Here is a 20,514-nt window from a genome sequence, read left to right on the forward strand (position 1 = left end):
TTTGGAGGAAGGAAGAGGTGGGAATATGGCAAGGAGGCAGGTATGTGGAAAATATCAGGAGGCAAATGGGGGAAAATTGCACTTTGGCTGAAATGCGAAGTGCCGCAAACAATTCCTCAGTCTTTTGACTTTGCATGCTTTTGGCACTTATGTTTGCAATGGTCAGGACTGCGTTTTAACAAAATATCCACGAGTTTCCTGCAGAATTCACATCTCAGATGTTTTGTGCTGGTGGTTTGGAGATGTTTTTCCCTTAAAAGCACATAGAGCACTCTGTGTTTGTGATCAGGCTGTTGAGATGTCAGGGCTGATTACACTGCTATGTTCCCAAGTGAATAAATGCATCTCTTAAGGACTACCCTGTTGAGATCAACAAAGTAAGATGCTGGCATGGTTGCTTGCAAACTACTTAAAGGAAAAATGATAATAAAAAGCAGGATCTGAATGTAAGAAAGAAGAAATGGGAGAAACTTATTAGGTTTCATTCATTATCCATTCAACAGGACTGCAATATATATATATATATATACACATACAAAATTATATTATACTTATTTAATATTTTATATTGCAGTGATTTCTTTTTTGTCAGTCCAGTTCCAGATGTGTGAAAAATTAGGTCTCCAATGCTTACTTCCTTTAAATTACAAAATTACACCTTTTTTTTTTTTTTTTTTTTTTTTTTTCACTGTACTCTCACTCTTCTTCAGTTCTATTTTCAAGGCCTTCAGTGATATAAATTTTAGCCAGACTCTGTGGTTAAACTTTGTTTCCAAATAGTCAGAGTAATTTACATTCCAACTCTGAAAGTGACACTGAAGCTGGGAGCCAAAGTCTCACCAACATGAACGTGCCTTGGCTACGAGCACGGCCTGGCTTTGGGTGCTGGGGTCACCCAGCAGGCTGCCTTTCCTCTGCCCGTGCACGTGTTTGCACAACACCAAGCACAATGCTGACCTAATTTAGAGCTAAGGCCCCAGCACAGGCGGGTCAAATTTCTTCTGACGTGGGTCTGTTGGTGTAAGAATGCTGTGTTTTGAGTCTCTGAAAGGCAAAAACTCTAATATCTATTGCTTTGCTTCCATGAGGGAATTTAGCGTGTTCGTGGTGACTGCAGCACAAAGGTGCTCAGAAGTGAGGCTGCAGAAGAACAGTATGCTGTGGGGAATCTGCTAGATTTGAAAAGTCCACTTCATAACATGGGGATTTTGTAATTCTGATGAAATTTACTGAGTGGAAATGTGTTTCAATGACGCTGGAAATGAGCAAACAAAATAAAGCATTTCCCTGGGTATTTGCAGTACGCTTTCCAGCATACACAATGGGTTGTGGTAATTATTTTTGCCTTGTCTTAATATTGGCAAAATTTTTCAAGATTTCTTTAAATAGAGGCAACGATGCATGCGGATTTTTCATAGGTGGTGTTTAATTTTTTTCCTGGACTTTCAGAATAAATTAAGGCAGCTGTATGTAGTCTAAGTAGAATAGCATGATTTTAAAAAGGTATAATTTCACTTAACCTACAAAGTGTATAACTGCTTCTGCATAAAGTTTGCCATGTCACTCATTTTAACAAATATTTCGTAAAACATAAATGTTTGAATTATTTGGCTTAGAGTCCCTTGGTCCTGACTTTATTAATTTCATTTTCAACTTTTAAACTCTCCCATTTCACTTTCTTCATGTTCCTTTTTCTTCTTACTGTTAGGCTGTTTCCTCTTTGTGTTCCATCTCACAGTTACTTGGTCTGCAGTTACTTGGTGTGAAGTAGGAGTTAAACACAGTGGCAAACCACATCTCTACTTTATAGGCTAGGTCAGACCCACCATGTTTCAGACACTGGCCATCATGTCAGAAGGGCTGGGCCTTGCTAGGCAATAAAAATCGTTTTGTTAAACACCCAGAAATCAGAGTTTCAGTGAGTTCACTTGTGAAAGTGTGTGATGGTAACTGTTGGAGCCATACTTATGGTCATTTTTATGACAAATCCCTTTTGCTTTTACCAAGATGGATGCAAAGCCCATTAAAATCAAAGGAAAACAAGGACATACATGGATGATGCCCCTGGTGCTTGCAGCTAAGATGTTTTTGTGCTTATCTATCACTGGGTAGCAGAAAGCGCACGTGGTTATTGTGGCAATGAGTCCTTGGTGTTCCCAAAAGGGCTGAAGTCCTGAGGCAGGTTCTCTGTGTGGGACAGACTCCCATAGCCGTGTTCTGCAGAGGATTGTTTGGCAGAAACTCGCTCTGCTGTTTCGAGTGTTTTGTGTAGTCACTTTGGTCGGCCCAGCAATGGTAAAGCAGCCCCATGGTGGCTGGGCTGGCAGCAGAGCTCCTGCATGTGCTCACTGAGGGCTGCCAGGGCCCTGTGGGTGCTGCCGAGCACATCCCTGCCTGTGATGGCCGGTGCACCTCTGTGGTTCTGGGAAAGCACTTGTCTATAAAATGAGCTAAATGTAGGCAAGACCTATAATCTGTAAATAAAAGCGTAACACTTGGCATTAATGCTGCTGCTGAGTTCCAGTTTTAGATTTGACTCAGTTTTTAAGAAAGATCTAGAGCCAGAAGACAGACCCTCGTCTGTAGAGGAAATAAAATCTCATTGCCCCTTTTTCTCAATGAAAACCACACAGTGGTGTTCAGCAAGGTTCCCAAAGTGTTTGAAGATCACCAGATAACCCTCTTGACCTGAAGAAGGGAGAGTGTCATGGAGAAAACAACAGTTAATGACCTGGGTGGGCTAATTACTGTGTGTGTTCACTGTTCCCCACTCCCTCTGTGACCTCCATTATCCTTCCTAAGTGCACTTTGGCTCTTCAGAGAGCCCCTTTCTCCCTCTTCAGAGTATTTTGCCCTTTCTTTCTTTTTGGTCATCTTCAAAGGACACTGCAATAGGAATGTGAGATCTGTGGGCTCTGAAGGGCATAAGCGTATGGAAGATGTCTGAGGAATACGAAATTCAGGCTGAAATGTGAGCAAGGGAGTTCAAAATGTTCTACGCCCTCATATAAAGGCAGCTTATGGCCTGTAATGTTACACCTGGAAATGTAGTCTGTGATGGCTGATTCGTAAGTTGGTGTGGGCTGTTCACTGGAAGGGTGACAGATCTGAGACCTCACTAACTGTTACAAATACTTCTAGTCGAGGTTCAGCAGCTAGTGTGCCTCCTGCCCTTCATGCTGCACTGCCTACAGGCTCTGCAGACATACTGTGTGAGACCTTAGCTCATTCTTTTCTAACTGATCAGCTGCAGCTGCTTCACTGTCTACAGTTATGAGCAATAATATGTCTGCTTGTTTACAGTATGTAAAAGCCTTTCTCTCCTGCAGTTGTCCTGCTCTTGGAAGAGGTTTAACCTGGCAGATACTCTAAACTTGTAGCAAGGCAGCGGTGATGCATGCCATGTCTGGGCACCCCTGCTGTGCCTGCCTGCCCTTCAGACTTGTGACATGTAGTCACCACTGATACCAGTATTAACCTACATGCTGCAGATCTTATTGTCTGTGTCAGTGAGATCTTGTCTCCCCCTTTCTTGTAGGTAATAAGAGCCATCGAAGGCTTGGAAAACTTAGAGCATGAGCTGAGAATGGTGTGAAGGAATCACTTGTTGGTAGAAAGCAGATTTATAGCTGAATTTTTCCACTAATTCAAAACCCATCTGCTTGATTCCCTGTCCTGGGAACAGATTTCAGTGTGGTTAGTTCTGAAATACTGATCTAGTACTGAAATTCTGATCTAGTGCTAATGTTGAGTTTATTGAGAGATGTTTTGTACATATGGGAATACATGAAAACTTGTTGGGTGGGCTTTGTTCCTTTATATGCGGAGCTTTTGTTTTTCAAATTAAAAGCTTAAAGTTCTGTTGATAATTAGGGCAATATAAAATTCCAGCATATAAATATAAGCACCTTCCAACAGTGCTTCAAGGGATGCTGCTGACTTGTCAGCAATTTGAATGCAAAAACAAAACAATTCAGACCAAATAGTTTGGCTGGCACTCAGATCAAATGGAGAGATGTTTTCCCTTTCTCGTTAAATCTGGCAGTAAGGACAGTCATTAATAGCTATTAAAGGCACTAAAGCTTGAAAACATTAGTCAGCTTCTTTCTCAGGAAGCCATAGTTGAGAGGAAACTGGGCTTTGGGATTCCTGCTTCCTGTCTGTTGAACCATGAAAGTGTGTGCCAAGTGTGTGACTCTTTGAGCGTCTAGGAGCTCTGAGCTGACAGCAAATGTGCCCAATGCACATCTTCTCTTGCTCTCTTCTGAGGCGCCGATTGCATTTTAAATATGATGCTATTATTTCCGATGCACCTTTATTAAATGTACAGAAATCAAACATGCCTAATTAAATCATTTGTAGGTCTGGTTCAGCAACCGCCGTGCTAGATGGAGGAAGCAGGCAGGAGCCAACCAACTGATGGCTTTTAACCACCTGATCCCAGGAGGGTTTCCACCCAGCGCCATGCCGACTCTGCCGACATACCAGCTCTCTGAGCCGTCCTATCAGCCCACCTCCATACCGCAAGGTACAGTAGCAAACAGGTACTTGGCTAGAGAGTGCTTCTGGGGGCTTCGTGTGTTCATCTACTGCAGAAGCAGTTTCTTCTCAAAATGTAGAAAAAAGGACACTGGCTACTTTAGGGACTGACTCGGTGATGACCTTGCAAGTCTGCTTATTTAAAGTATGTAAGGATTCTAATTTGTTTTGCTGCAAGAAAGAGCTGGTTCCATGTGAAGGGTACTGTCTTCAGAGAAATAATAGCCTCATGCATTGCAGAGGTGTGGTGTGAAAGAGCAGCAGTTGTGTCCTGTCCTCTTTGTTGCTTTTGATGGCGATGCACTGAAACTTCAGTAAGTACTCCTAGCTTTTCCCAGTGGAAATAATCAGCTATTCAGACCATTGTTTTGCATCGGATAGTAGCAAGTTTCAGCATGGTAAAAATTTGTCATAACCTTACCAGAAATTCTGTGAATATTGGTAGACTGGAGCAAGGGAAACAGATCTTTAAATCTGGTCTTTACTAGATTTTGCTGTTAAGGAAAATCCTTACAGGAGAGATTGTATAAACCAAGTTACCATATTCTCCTTGATCTCTCTGTGAGATTTTTATGCTATCTGCTGTTGAATGTTGTTGCCAGATTATGTAGGTAATGGAATTTTTGAAAGCCCAGGACTTTTCCCATCCTTTGTTAGAAATTCTGCTGTGATTTGTAGTGAAACTGTGCTGTGACCAGAAAGGAGAAGCCTGTCTTCTAAACAAATTAAGCTTTTCTTTTATATGTAAGCTTATATGTGTGTACGTGCTTATGTATTATTATATACTAAAATACATTCATCTAAAATATATTTTTTCATATGTTATATATAATTTTGTGGTGTCAATTCTAAGCAATGCACTTGCTGAGAATTGTCTGAAAACTGTGAGTCTGTTTTGGCTTTTATGGTCTATTTAATAATGACGATTTCATGGAATTTTTATGTAATTTTACTGGCCAGCTAGATATCTAGCAATGTTGAAGGCTTACTATTCTATTTAATCAGTACTTCCATGCAGGTTCTGATGAAATGATATCAAATTGAGCTTCACATAATGAACTTATTACCTAGCAAAAGAGGAGGGAAATGATCAACGTGTTTCTTTTCCTTCCAGCCGTGTCTGATCCAAGCAGTACAGTCCATAGACCTCAGCCTCTCCCTCCAAGCACTGTACACCAAAGCAGCCTCCCTTCAAACCCAGAGAGCAGCTCTGCCTATTGCCTACCCAGCACCAGGCATGGATTTTCCAGCTATACAGACAGCTTTGTGCCTCCGTCCGGGCCCTCAAATCCCATGAACCCTGCCATTGGCAATGGCCTTTCACCTCAGGTCAGTCCTGTGTTTTCAGACAGAGGATTTGCTGTATACCAGAACCAAAGAGTCTATTCCCTCAGGCCACAGTATAATGAATTGCCAAATTTAAACCATAATGTATTCTTTATATAAGCCACATGATTTCAGTTTGCTAGTTTCCTTCTTTTTTTATTTTTTTCTTCCTACTGGCTGAATCAAGAGTCATAGCTTATATTTAATTTCAAGTGATTTATAAAGTAATCCTACAGGGTTTGTGTTTATATTCAGTTGTTAGGCATTGGTAAGGTACTGCTGTTTTCCTGAAGAACCAGTGCTAGGTACAGAAAGTAGGTCTTGTAGCTTTTGTGTGAATAAAATCTCTTTAAGATAACCTCACAAAGGTTGTAGCAGACACTACGGGGAAACTGCTAGTGGTGCTAGGAGAGCTGTGAGGGCTGAGCCCTGCACTTTGAGATGAGCTATAATCGAGTTATAAATACATAAATTAGGAGCATTACTGCTCTTCGGCAATGTATAAATGCATGACTGCCGTAATTGTTTTTCTAATTTGCATGAGCTCTTCTTAGGAAATCACGTTAATAAATTGCCTTGATAATTGAGTGTCAGAAGGTTGGTTAAATTTTCCTACATGAGGCATCTGTCTGAAGCTGACATTATTAGTTAAACTTGAATAGACGGTAGTTTATTTTATTAGCTAGAGCTTTGCCCAGGTGCTCGGAAAGAGATGTCCACTAAATTCTGAGAAGTCACAAAGAGGATGCAATCTATAATTACAATCAGGAATCTCTTCAGGGCTGAAAGTGAGAGTTTTAACGGCTTTATCTGCTTTCCACCCTTTTTTCCTCGAAGTGGTTAGAAAAACAGAGAGAAGCTCAGAATGACACAAATGAAAAGTGAAAAGACAATTATACTCAATTACACACTAATCACCGACTATCACCACTGCCTAAGCAGGGAGAGGGCATTCTAATAGGCAGAAAATGAGATTTTAATGGCACAAAGGGTGGCCAAAATAACGACTCGTATATCTTTGCCTCCTTCGTTTTCTTCAACTTGTGGTTTGCATCTTGGGAGTACAGTTCCTGGTTCCTGTGCAACGGTGATAACTCTGTGCAGCTGAAAAGTTCAAAGGCACTGGAGTTGAAAAGAATGAATAACAAAGGCAATGAAATAAACATTTTTGCCCAAAGGCAAAAGTTCATAAACCCTTTTTTGTAACAGTAAATGTAATTAAGTTTCACAGATTCCTATAGCATAGAGTGGAGTACAAAACTTTATGGCTTGAAACCTCGAGAAAAAAATACCAACAGAAAAAACAAACGGATGTACTTCCAACAAGACTTGAATGGATTTTGCTCTAAAGAATTCCCATTTCTAAATGCAATCTTCAACAAAAGCCACGACTTTTTAAAAATGGTTGGTTTCATAGTGTTCAAGGCTTCCACAGTTTGGATATAAATATCTTCTAGGATTGAGCGTTAATCCATCAAAGGTAGTTGTTAGTGTCAGTTTAAATGTATGTTGGTTCTGGCTATGGAAAATGTGATCTTTTTTTTCTTTCACAAAGCTTTTATTGTCTGTGACACAGAAGTTGAGCACAACAGTAAAGAAATCTTGTGATGTCTGGGCAAAGTGGAACAAAACAGTGAGGCCAGGCTTCCTCCCCCCCCAAAGTCTTGCTGATTTGAGGTTTGATATAATCAAAAGGAGATTCTGGAGCAGATTAGACTCCTTTTAATCAGTTGCTGGGCTTCTTTACACCCAGCTCTGTCTTTATGCTATGAAACTTCTGCTGTTTTTTAATTTTCTGCTCTAAAACTTTTTCTGTCCTGGTCTTTAGAGCTGCAGTCTTTATTCTGCACCTTTACCAACAAGTTTAGAAGGAGGCAGATCATTCAGAAATTGATGCTATGTGTTCATCACTGAATGTCCACAGGTGATCACTTATATTCACTTAGATGTTAAACAGCTTCTTGACAATGGAATGATGAACCTGACTGGCTGATAAATATCTTTCCATCACCTTACAGCAAACAAACAAACAAAAAAGCAGCCCTAAAATACTCACGTATTGTTACCAATAGTACCTCTGAAACAGTTTTGGGGCCTAAGTGATAACAGAGACACCTTGGGATTAAATGACATACCCAGGGTTTGTGTCTCTGCAACTATTCTGCCTTCTTTGTTGCATAAAACTGTTCATTATGTGAAACAACTGTGATTCTAGAGAAACAATGATTGTGCTTTACACCTGAAGGATGAGCCCAAGACATTGATCACATCAGTGCTATGCTACTGAGTGTAAGATGTGTTTCAATTGGTTTTGGGGGGTCCCAGAGGATCCCCTTGCTGGGCTTCCTTGAGACCTGTGCACCACAGGTGTCTGAGTGTAGCCAGGAAGTTTAAAGCCAGTTCTGCGCTGGTGATTTTATTAAGAAAGAAACAGGAATTTTGCTGCTGAGTGGGCACGTTGCAGAGCCCTCCGTGTGTGTGGAATTTAGATTTAGAGAAAGGATCTTTTTGCTAGCTGGTGGATTTTTGACCACAGTAAGTCTGGGTATGTGAGCAATTAAATCATGTTTCCACCCATCGGTGTGACTCTCAGAAAAGCACTTTGGATATACTGTGGATGAGTGAATTTACAGCGACTTCAGTGGGAGGGAGAAGGTGGGGCCTTTGTCTGAACCCAAATCATCTTTTGTGAGTAAAAAATAAAACCCTCAGAATGTGCAGAACAAAATCTAATATTAAGATTCATAGGATTCAAGTCTTACCAGACTTAAACCTCCTCTTCCCTTCAACTTCAGTTTGTTCCAATTGAGGGTCTGACATGCAGACCTCTGGGGATGCTTTATTTGCTGCGTGGGATGTTTCCTTTCTAACTTTGTTCTTGGGCATAATGGACTGACATGTTGTTCAAGGCAAGCATTAGGTGAAGCACAGAAGAAAAGGGGAAATGACTGGGGTGCTGTAACTTTATTTTTATCACTTCAGCCATGAACTTGGAAGTTAGAGGATTGTACATCTTGCTCAGTTTTAAGAAGCAGAACTTAATGTAGCTGTCTTGCAGGACGGTAGTTTACTGGGAAATAAAACGGTATTCTTGTTCATAAGAATGAGAGAATAGGAAGGGTCCCACCTGGTTAACATTCAGCCCTTTATTACATTGCAGCAGGATCTGCAGATCTCCTCTGGATGATGGATGGCTCTCACTGTGCATCTGGTTTCCTTGCTACCACCTGGCTGTGGTGAGAACCTGGCCTGCAGACCTGTCGAAGATAGGCTTCTGTGGGAATAAACTAGTGATGGATGTCTTGGGGAACTGATAGCTAGGAGTGTCCTTGTTTGTATCAAATAGAGAAACAACCAAGCCACAAGCACTCCTTCTCAGCCAGCGCTCTATAAATATAATGGCAGAACAGAGATTATTAGTGTGTAATATATGTAAATCACATATTTTTTATGTTTTCTATGCCTATTATGCAGCTTCTTGGCTTTCACGCATACATTTCTGGGGATATTGTATTTCCTTTTCAAATTAGGTTCCAGTTGCTCAGTGCATTTTCTTTTAACAAAAATTGGTTAACTCGGAATTGTTAGGGAGCAGCATATCTGTAGGTGAATGTGTGTGTACAGGAGCTGAGCGTGCCTCTGAACTGCCATAGCACTTTCTGAGTCTGACATTAACAATCACCCCTGGTTCTCTGGCTGTAAAGCAGAAGACGGACTGCCATAACATTTGTCTTGCAAGAGCTGCAGGTGTTTGGCCTTACAAGAGAGCAGATTGTTTTTAAGACAGGATTTCAATATTTTGAACTGCTTCATTTAAGACAAGGAAAAGGTCTTTTCCGGTGTACATGGGCATCCCTTGACCTTGTCATGTGCTTTTTATTAATGTCAAAGCAGCACAGTTTGCCCTACACAGTTTGCAGGTTTGGAAGCGTGCTGTTTCTGGCTGCTCTTAGGTTCAGAGTGAGCAGCAACACTGTGCTCACATTGCTGCCCATGAGGCTACTTGCTTTCTGCGGTTACCTTTTAGGTAAATTTTTAACAGAGAAAGAACAAATGTGTGCAACCTGTGCCCTGCTGGACATGAGATTTTCTTTTCCTCCTTGCCCTCTAGAAAACTTCTAAGCTCTACTTTTTCCTTTATTGTCTTTATCTATAACTGAGCCTAACTAGTAGCTTTAAAGACTGTATTTTCTAAATGGAAAGAAGATGGAATGTTGAATGTGCAGAAGATCACAGTATTTTTGAAAATACTTTGCAGTTCTCATGCAATTACCTGGAGCTCAAGACTAATCTTGATAAGAAAATTCCAAGCGTTTCTGTGAACAGTAGTAAAATCGGCAGCTGTTTCAGGGTTTCTTTCTTGTACTGTCAAAACATTTCACTGCCTGAGTTTAAGAATGAACCTGTAACTTCTCCTGATGAGATAGATCCTAGGTAACCGGGTTAGTCTTTGTGAGCATTGGTTTTCATTAACCTGAGGTGCAGACCTGGCGGCAGCTGTCGAATCAGTTAGATATATTCATGCTGTCCTGTTAACTCTGCTATAGAGAACGTTCTGTTAAAGAATTAACTTGAATTTCCTTATTAACAGGGCAGGAAGAAAAAACAGGTGTTAATTCATTATGCCTTTTGCAACATCTTCTACTTACTATGCAGCTGAAAACATGTTTTTTAGTTCTACGTTCCTTACCAATCAGAACTCGTGATGTTTGTCACCGTGGTGTTGGCTTTAAGAACTCTTTACTTAATGAACAAGAACAGGTCAGGGATTTCTTTGTGGGGAAGAAACTTAATTCACGTGATACAATTTTAATGAGAGCAATTTTATTTTATTTTTAGTAACAATAAATTTAAGATTAGATGAAAGAATGAAAAAGTTCAGTCAATGGGATTATTTCTATTTCTGGAATATGAGATCAACATATGAGATTCAATAGTTCCGTAATTGTTACCTTGCAAAAATAATAACATCACTTTGTAAATATTGTAATTATGAATATAGAATATATAAACATATTCATTATATGCATAAATTATACTTATTAGTATAACTACAACAGTAAACTGGTGACCTTACATTTCCAATGTCCAGCACAGCTTCCTTCCCTGGGCGTTTTTCCAATCTCACCTTCCCCTTGCCAGAACGTTTTCAAGGGCAGAATGCAGCCTTCCAAAACAGGTCTGTTCTTCCTGCTCAGAAATCTGAAGGGGCAGGGAAGGGAAAACAGCAACAGAACTCTGCACTCTGCTGAAAATGTAAGAGTAAAGGAACACAGTATGTGTGAAACTTATCAGTAAGTACTGTGATTTTTGATCACGGTTTATTTTCCACACTACAGCCGTCAAACTGCAGCAGATTTAGAGTTCAGTGTTCGAGGTTTTCTTTCTGAAGGTGCCTTTGTGTAGGCGCTGTAAGAAGATAATGCTTATCCAGAAGCTTTGACAGTTCTTAAATTAATAGGTTTTGAAGCAGTTTATGATTGTGACTGCTAGGTGTTTCTCTGCTCTTACACCTGGCTGCTGTTCCATGATGAATCCACTTCAGGTAAAAAATCTCTTTCAAAAATGAAGCCTGAGTTTTTCCTACCCCTAACAACTCCCATTTAAAACAAACACAGTCTGTTTATTTGCCTCGGAGTTTAAAACACAAACAAAAATGTTTTAGCATAAAGCATTTTCCTGATATATAATAATTTCAAAATTTTTGAACAAATCTGTGGTAATTTCACATCTTTTTTTTTTTTTTTTAACAGACATCACAAGAAACAAAATAAGCCTTATTTTGCACTCTGTGATATTGAAAGTTTTAGAATTCCCACAAGACTGACTCAGCTGTTTCCACAATAATTTGTACCACTTACAATGTACACAAGATGACTGTTTAACTGCACTGCAGCTCTTAAAGTAGTGTTTTGCATTTGCTGCACACAGACTTTAAATTTGAACCACTTAAGAGAAAGTATGACTTACTTCTTCATGTGACTTGCATGCATTGGTGAACTTTTAATTCTTTAATGAATTTACAGAATAAAAATGTCTACAGGAATGTAAGTACTTGCATATTTATTCAGTTAATGGCTGGTACATGAATGAGGGCTTTGTTATGAGTAATCACTTAACTATCACTTAACTATGTTCTGTATTTTAGATTTCCAAAGGAGGATACTAAAAATATGACAGTGTGATTCGGTGAAAAGCCTGTATTGCAGTGGGGATCAGAAAGAGCAAAATTTAATCCATAGCAAAGTTGCTCTAGGAAGCAATGCCTCTGTCTTCAAATGTGTAGGGCTCAGTTTGCTTCAAAATTTCCAACCCCTCAAGAGAACTGCCTGATTTTTTGGTTCATTTTTGCCAGGATATCAGTGACAGTAATCATTTCCTTGTAAAAGAAAGACTGAGTGCTGAGTCAGAATGCTAAGAGGCTCAGTCCTGCCTAGTCAAAATAGCAAAATGTTTGTGTTTGTCCTGGTGATGGTTTAAACCTGGCATTAGGGCCCTGGCATAGACACTAATGGAAGCTTCATGAATAAGCCCTTCCTTACAGGTTGGATTACTTCAGCAATGTTTGTTTGTCATCTTTTTTACATTTATGGATAATATTTCTTTTAACTATTTGGCAGGAATTTTGTAGCAACTTCCCCTTGGTTGATCCAGCCGTGTAAGACCATGTAATAGCTGTAATAGGGCCAAACGGAGTTCTGTGAGAATCTTGCTGTAAAAGCTTCACAGATCACATCCCCAGGCCTTCTGACAGTGACAAAATTAACTAGTGTTTGAGTTTAAAAGAAAAGGAAAACAAAATGTTTTTTGTTTGTCTAGCTTCCAGAAAGCAGAACTGTGTGTTCTAGTCGTGAAGGGAAGGCCTGTGTGAGTCCAGCTGCCTCCAGTCTTTCTGATGATGGCTGGATTGTGTCTGTTGTGTTTTGGGTTGAGCAGTAGGTGAGAGAAGAGTTTACAGGGAAAGGAAAATCTAACCCTATGCTATGAACAACTCTAAGTAATATCGCCGTATTGAACAATCTAAACTCACAAGCCAGTACCTACAGTCCCTAAGACTGCCTAACAATTTTGAGATACTAAGTATTTATACTTCACTACATTAAAAATATATAAATAATATATGATAGAAAATTGAATATATATTCATCTTTGGGCCTTCTATTTTGCCTTTTCAGTCTTAACATTTTTGAAGCTTCTCCATGCAACAAGATCTAGAGAATTTCTCTTAATTATTTTGATAGAATTACCTAGTCCTGTGAGTCCACGATCTAGTGCCTGAAAATAGGCACTAGTTTACAGACAAACGGGGGTAATGTTGTGGACATCAGTAATCTCCTGTAGTTAAAAATATAATTCTTGTAGGATCAAGTTATCCTCTCAGTTGTCCTAAATGGTAACACCACTGCACCTTCTCTGATTTCAGTGCAGCTACCACTGATGTCTAGTGGTGTGAAATCAGTATGAGGCCTCATTTGATTCAAGTACACAGAAGGTCAGATCATCGGATCTTCAAAGTTGATATATTTGCTCCTATTTTTATTAACCAAGTGTTTGGTTCCAAGTGCTTGCCAGTTGGCACAGAATTCTTACTCTTGGGTTTCTTCACATATCCAGCAGAAATATTCATGCTTAAGAAATGAGTCAGAAATGCAGCTCTGTGATCCTATAGGTATAGATCCATGTAGCTAGTTAATTTTATACAATCTACTAAAATCTGCCATTATAGTGCATTAGGGCTAACATTTTTATGTGCTTTACAGTGCAGTATTTTGTTTGTGAGAGATTTTTCTGCAGTGAAAAGAGTTAACAGCAGGTAATGCCATTCATCTCAGAAGGAGTTTGAAATTTGCAGTGTTTGTGATGAATGAGGGTATCTGACCCACATCTGTTTTACATTAGAATGGAACATTGCCCTGACATCGTTAGGAGCATTTGTCAAGATTCCCTGGACAGAGCTTCTGTAAATTACATGCTGCAAATGTGTCAGGGTCAGATAAGAGGATATCATTAACTCCACTAAAGTTTACTCGTGATTCTGTCAGTTCAACTTAATACGTTAACTGCCAACAATTTTCCTTGAGCTGTTTCATTAAATCTTTCATTCACAGGAGGGGGAAAAAATGTATCACTGTACCCAAAAAATACTGCACATGTTCTTTTCTCATAAATCATATTAATTGCAGACATGGTCACAAAGCATATTAAATGCAGGCATGCGTAAATGAATTAAAACATATGAGAATTTTATTGTGCTTATGGTAGGTCCTACATCCTTAAATATCAACCACATTAATGGGCATAGTGCTTCATTTAAATGGAATGAGCTTTTCTCACTTTAACGGACTTTATTTCGTTAATGATAGAAGTATTTTCTACCAGCTGATCGTGGAGCAGATGTTGTGTACGTGGCATTGAAGCTTTCATCACTCGATTTCTCTTCCTCCTGGATCATAACTTTACCCAGTGATGCTGTGTCAACTCCAACAGCTAGAGACTTGTTCCAATGAATGTTTCGGATGTTTGGGATGTGCTCCATGAAAACTTTTGTAGAGTTGACTTGTTACCATTCATAGTGTCCTTTTTGATATTCCTAAATACACCTTCATTTTCTGCTAACAGAATACACAAATAACTTTATTAATTATATACGCTGTCTTTTATTGTGTAAACTCAAAGGCTACAGATCAACATTTTTTGCTTCTAAGGAAAACAAAACATGTGATGTAAACCAGCCTGAATTTTTGCTTTCATAGGAGTTATTTTCCAAAATAAATGGAACAATTACAGCAGCATTTGGTTCTCAATGTTAGATCTGCCCTTGATTTTTCTTCTTTTAATTTCTTTGAGATCCAGATTGGTGAGGGTGACAATTACTACTTCAATTTTCCCCAATTAATTCAGAGGCAAGTGCACATTTTCCGGTAATTTTAATGGCATGTGGACTGAATAAATGTTTCGCAATGGTTAATGAAAAAAGATCAGATCTGTTTACTTATTTAGTATTATACTGTTTAATGCTAGCAGAAGATCTGTGTTGCAAAACCCAGACCTTCCTGTGTCTTTTGTATGCTACTAAGCTGAAGGTGCTGAGCATCTTGCAGACGCGGCCCATTGATGGCTATCTAATTGATTAGGTGAAAGTCAGCCATGCCCTTCCTGTAACTTCTTGTATGGGTGATAAGGTCATGGCACATACCATATGAAAGACTTCTGCCCTAAGGCTACTTCCCTTGTAGCTTTCAAAACAGACATAACCAAAAATCTAATTATTTAGATACTAATCAACTACAGCATGATTCCTAAGGCTTCTGAAGAAGACATTTCTACGAAGATGGTTATCCCAGTTTTCCCCACCTCAAAGACAGGGTGCTGTGCCAGTTCTTCTCCAGACTGTCTATTAGGAACATCTTATAAAGGATGTTTAAAGGCTTGTACAATTTTCTGGTTAATTTAAAAAAAAAAAAATTGTTTTGGGCTCTGTTCTGTTGAAAATATTAAACAGAAAAGACCTAAGTTACTTAGAGTGTGTAGTTGGCAAAATAGCTATTTGCCCAACTTAGCAATCCATCATAAAACTCCTGGTAGAGATGGTATGTGATGTGAGAGCTCCAGTGCAGAGGAGTGGCATCAGGACTCCAGCGGGGCTGTGAGGGCAACACAAGCTCAGGTTGTTCTCCCTGCTCTTGAACTTGGAACAGAACATGGTAAAATGCTGTAAATATTGGGATTTCATAGGTGCTACACAGGAATGGAAAGGGCTGTGCACTTATTTCAGATTTCTGATAAACCATGCATGTTTAAAACTGTAGTCAAAACCATGATGCTTGCGCCAAAGTAAATATTTTTCACAGCAGTAATTTTTAACATAAACATTTATGTTAAGATATGTGGGGTTTTTGGGGTGGAATTTCTTATTCTTTTAAGTTCACAACCTTGATTTTAAAAGATGAATATTAATATAACCGATGTTCATAGAAAGTATAATGTATCTAACATTGTATGCTGCTGATGCAATGTCCGTTCGTTAAACAAGCTACATTTTCACAACCATGTCCCTTTCCAACAGTGCAAGAAAAATATGTGTATTTCCTAAAACAGCAGAACTTACTAAAATAATCTTGAAAATCTGTAATACTTTCCAGAATTCAGTTTGAGGAGGAAAAGTTGGGAGTCCAGTAATCTCAGCTTTTAGTGGGTGTTTTTTTTGGTGACAAAATACCACTCAGGTTGCCTTTCTATATGATGATTTCTTAATCTCTGGTCATTCAAAGGATTTTTAAATTGCATCATATTAATCTCAAATTCTTTTAACAGGTTTTTGTGACTTGAAAAAGTGATTTGAATTAAATATAAATATATATAAATATATATATATAACATTCTGTACCCAAATCCAAGTTCTTGGTGTTTTTAACTTCAGTGCTAGGATTTCACAGTGAGGTGTGCCGAGTGCATCTCAAGACATCATTTATATGTGTGATGCAGGCATCTGGGCGTTACTTTTTGAAGTCCTCTGCTTATGCCTTTTACTCTTTTCCTTATTAGACATGCAAGACCTGGATTTGTCTTCCTTCCTACTCTCTAATTGTGATCCCTGGGGCTTGTTTCTTTTATTGATTAAAAGCAAATAATTCAGAGCTTGCTGAGCTGGGACTATGAGCTCTCTGCAACAAAAATCCCTCTTCTGTTGCAATGGAAAATAAATACAATTTGAAAAGGGACACCAAAACTTTAGGAACCAGATCTATTTCTATGAGCATGGCTTTATTCTTCACAAAACAGACTGCAAATTTAATAATTTTTGGTAGGTCAGAATAAGTACAGTGAAGCAAAATGATTATCAGAAAGTGTGTGTCAGATATTTGTAATGCTTTTTTGGAGGAAGACCAACTTAAAATTATAGGTTATGTTGTTTTGGCAGAACATTGCCTCTCCATCTTAACCTACAAATTGTTTCTCAAGCTTTGAAGTGCAACTTTGTCCAGCAGAAGCAAGCAATTCTCTCAACAGAACTTACTTGCAAAATGTGCTGGGAATGCAAATACGCACCAGCCTATAATGTGAGTTGCTGTTTGTAAACCTAGAACTTAGCACTGCAGCTTCCTTGACTCCTGTTCAAAACCAAGGTGCTTTTGAAATCTTTTGTGCTTTTCTACTGGAAATTACACCTTAGAGGGCTGAGCCTTTGTAGAGACACGCACGTATTCTCCAGTTAGCTCTTTCCATTTAATCTCAATTCAGTTGTCGATTTTATAGCTCTGTATGGGCAGCTTATTAAGGGAGTCACAGCGCAGCTGACTTGAGGTCAGTCTGGACAGCCAGACCATTTCTGTTGTCTCCTCTAACTCAGGATGAAGTTGAGAACTGGTATAATGAGCAGCACTTTTTTGCATTTCGGATCTTCAGACTGGCACGCAGTGTATCCAGTGACAGGAGTCAGGGCTGCTCTGCCTCTTCCCCACATATTTACGTTCATATGTTCTTGGTGCTGGGATCTTTGGTACTTCTGTCAATGGTATTGCTGTGATTCGCTCCAAATTAATTTCATTTTGAGGCTGCTGATCTTAGATTAAAATAAAAAAGTATGTAAACTTGTTCATAGCTTTTTTGCGTTGCTAGACCATGCAGAACTGCATAGGTGAAGAGTCACTATCTGTTTCTTATTCCATTATGGTTGAGTTCCCAAGGAATAAACATCTGCAGAAATCCTGGTTGGGGCACAAGATCAGACAGACAAAGATCACAATAGTTTCTGACATTACTTTTCCTTCTTTGCCCTTTTTGTGGGTTCCTAGTCATCCGTTTTTATTTTGATGGGTAATACAGCTTTTTCTGCTCTTTGTATTAGTTAGCTAAGCGTAGATTGAATGCCAAGTCTACCTGTTTTAGGAAATCAATGAAAGACTTGCGGACTCCTACAGCTCCTACAACGATACAGTCTTCCATGTGTTTTTACTCAATTATTCTACCTTTTATTTTAGGTAATGGGACTCTTGACTAACCATGGCGGTGTGCCTCACCAGCCCCAAACTGATTATGCCCTGTCCCCTCTGACTGGAGGTCTGGAGCCCACCACCACTGTCTCAGCCAGCTGCAGTCAGCGGCTAGACCACATGAAGAGTTTAGACAGCCTGCCTACATCCCAGTCCTACTGCCCACCAACCTACAGCACCACCGGCTACAGCATGGACCCTGTCACGGGCTACCAGTATGGGCAATATGGACAAAGTGAGTACTGCGATGCAATCATCATTTATCAGTTGTATGTATTTGTTTGTCTGTAACAAAGAAAGTTGCAGGAATAGATACTAATGGCTGACTGCTACTACTCTCCAAAATCAAGTGGAGTGCAGTGGTGAGATAGCTGATTGTTTGAGCAAGATTTCTGCTGCATAATTATTTTCTTAAGTGATGTCAACAACATCTTGATGTTATTAATTGTTGAGACATGAAACCTGATTGCCATTAGGTAAAACATAAGGGCTGTCCAAATCGAAATAACCACTGGCATTCCATTATTAGAAACACATGTTCTTAATGAGGTCAGCTCAAGAATCATTACAGTATATAATCCCAGATACGTAGAGTTTTGTCAAACTTGTCCCAGGAATAAAAATATTAGTCCCTTTCCTTTGATATCTCAATATTAAATATGACAATGTCAACCTGTAGTTGGCATGGCCCCATGCTGTGAGGTTGTCACAGCATGACTTAAAAAGCTTCTTTTGTTTTTTTTTGCAGGTGCCTTTCATTATCTGAAGCCAGATATTGCATAAATGAACTGTCCACTTCAAGTTAAAGCTGGTGTTGTTTTCCGGTCTCGCTCCAGAGCTTGGATACCAGGGATCTTCTCAACACACTGCAGTCTAAACTGGGGCAGTCCCAGTGAGAGAAGTAGGCTTGTTCTGTTCTCTCCACTCAAAGCTTTTAGTAAACTTTTGAAGACTGAACAAAGCTATAGAGAAGACAAAGGCCAAAAGCAATAATGAATAAATAAATGCGACATAGTTCATTATGAGTGGGTATACAAAACAGAGCAGAATTTAATATTGCTGCCTGGCAAAACATTCCTTTTTTTTGGTTGAAATTAATATGCATTGATTGGGACAAATGGAACATTCTGAAATTTAGCAGTTGAGCTCTGCATACTCTGACTCATCTGGCATCCAGTGCTGACTTCAGTCTAACTTCAGTTAAACTTCAGTTAAAGCTGCCCAGTTTCTGAAGCATGGGCAGCAGAACCTCTTTCGTTACACACTGGAAATTGTCATCAAGAGGAAATGTCACAGACCTTGGGAAGCTAGGATAAATGCAAAAGACTTCCAGAACAACTTACTGGTAATCTTACTATGCTTCTGTAATCATGTTGTCAATAAATGTCACAAGTTTTGCTTTACCAAGAGACAAGATCTCATGTAACATGGAAAATACATTCTATCTTTTTATGTGGAGTTTTCCTGGTCCATTGTACCTTTTTGAAGAAACATGGAGGAAAAAAATCGACGTGACTGATTTTTTCACAACTGCCTAGCAATGTGCAATACTGTGTACCTCACACAAACTTTGGAATCATCCAAAGTCATATAGATAGAATCAGAACTATATTTTTGCAGGTACTTTTATTTTTGCAGTGCATAATTCCTAATGATCAAATACAGAAATGTTGCAGTGTGCTGGACAGCTAAAATCCAGCTTGTTAATCATGATTTAAAGGTCATTTTCAGGAAACAGTAATGAAAAATGATTACGTTTACATTTTTTAGTGATGTACAGGACATGAACAGAGATGGGCCTGTACATAACACAGTTGTTTAAATTATACAGTGATATCCAATATAGAAATTAATTATAGGAACCAAGGTTTACAAGAAGTTTGCATTGTGACATTTTAGAATGTCAATAAATTTGTGTTTTGTGGTGTTGAGAGGAACAGGAAGATGGAAGGCGGTGTTATTTATTTCTCTCTATTCTTTGAACAAAGAGAGAGGCAGAACACAAATACATTCCTTTTAGTGTTAAGGACAATGAAGTAGAGCATTAGACTAGATTCAGTACAGAGGTTAGTTCGCACATTGGTCTTAAGGGAGAGGGAAAAATGAAATCTTTGTGTTGCAGCCTCTACCAACAACATGTTGTAAAAAAAAAACAAAACGAACAAAACAACAAAAACAAAAAACAAACGTCTTTCATGTAAAAAGTTCAGTAAATATTTACTATTTATAATGAATAAACAGTTATGAAGCCTTGCAAAGCACTGATGATTTTGTCCTAAAGTGTAGTATTGTGCTAAATACATTGATACATTTTAATCTGAATATCATGAAGAAATAAACCATGTTATCTTCAACTCAAGGTGTATTCCTTATGTCAGTGTCTTCTGCACACGATCTAGAGCAGCCTTGGGCAGCCTCAGTGTGCAGGTGTTGCTTGTTTGCTGCTCAGAGGTCTGGGTTTGTCTTTTTTCAAGCACTATTAGTACTGTATGTCTTCCCAACAACAAAAACCTCATGCCTTTACTGTGCATTCGAAGAGGATGAACTCAGCACCAAGTAGGTCAGGTAGGATGGTTTCACACTGTGCTACAACTCTAATGAATAATGGGTTATGGGCAGTTTCTGTACTGATTATTTTTTCATCCTTAAATGCCTC

General features: G+C 39.0%; 1 protein-coding gene across 5 annotated transcripts in view; it reads left to right on the top strand.

Annotated features, from left to right (window-relative positions):
- Positions 1 to 20,125, top strand: part of PAX3 (paired box 3) — a 63,936-nt gene extending 43,811 nt beyond the window's left edge. For 4 of the 5 annotated variants that reach the window (XM_048955194.1, XM_048955196.1, XM_048955195.1 and 1 more), the window contains exons 6-9: positions 4,363 to 4,528; positions 5,654 to 5,868; positions 17,847 to 18,093; positions 18,607 to 20,125. In XM_048955194.1, the coding sequence (XP_048811151.1) occupies positions 4,363 to 4,528; positions 5,654 to 5,868; positions 17,847 to 18,093; positions 18,607 to 18,641 (663 nt within the window). In that variant the 3' untranslated portion in view covers positions 18,642 to 20,125. Of the gene's footprint in view, positions 1 to 4,362; positions 4,529 to 5,653; positions 5,869 to 9,025; positions 9,122 to 17,846; positions 18,094 to 18,606 lie in introns of those variants that run through there. The other variant, XM_048955199.1, reaches the window with a different exon arrangement.
- The last annotated feature ends 389 nt before the right edge of the window (positions 20,126 to 20,514 follow it).

Source organism: Lagopus muta, chromosome 9 (genome assembly GCF_023343835.1).
Source record: "Lagopus muta isolate bLagMut1 chromosome 9, bLagMut1 primary, whole genome shotgun sequence".
NCBI classification, from domain to species: Eukaryota; Metazoa; Chordata; class Aves; order Galliformes; family Phasianidae; genus Lagopus; species Lagopus muta.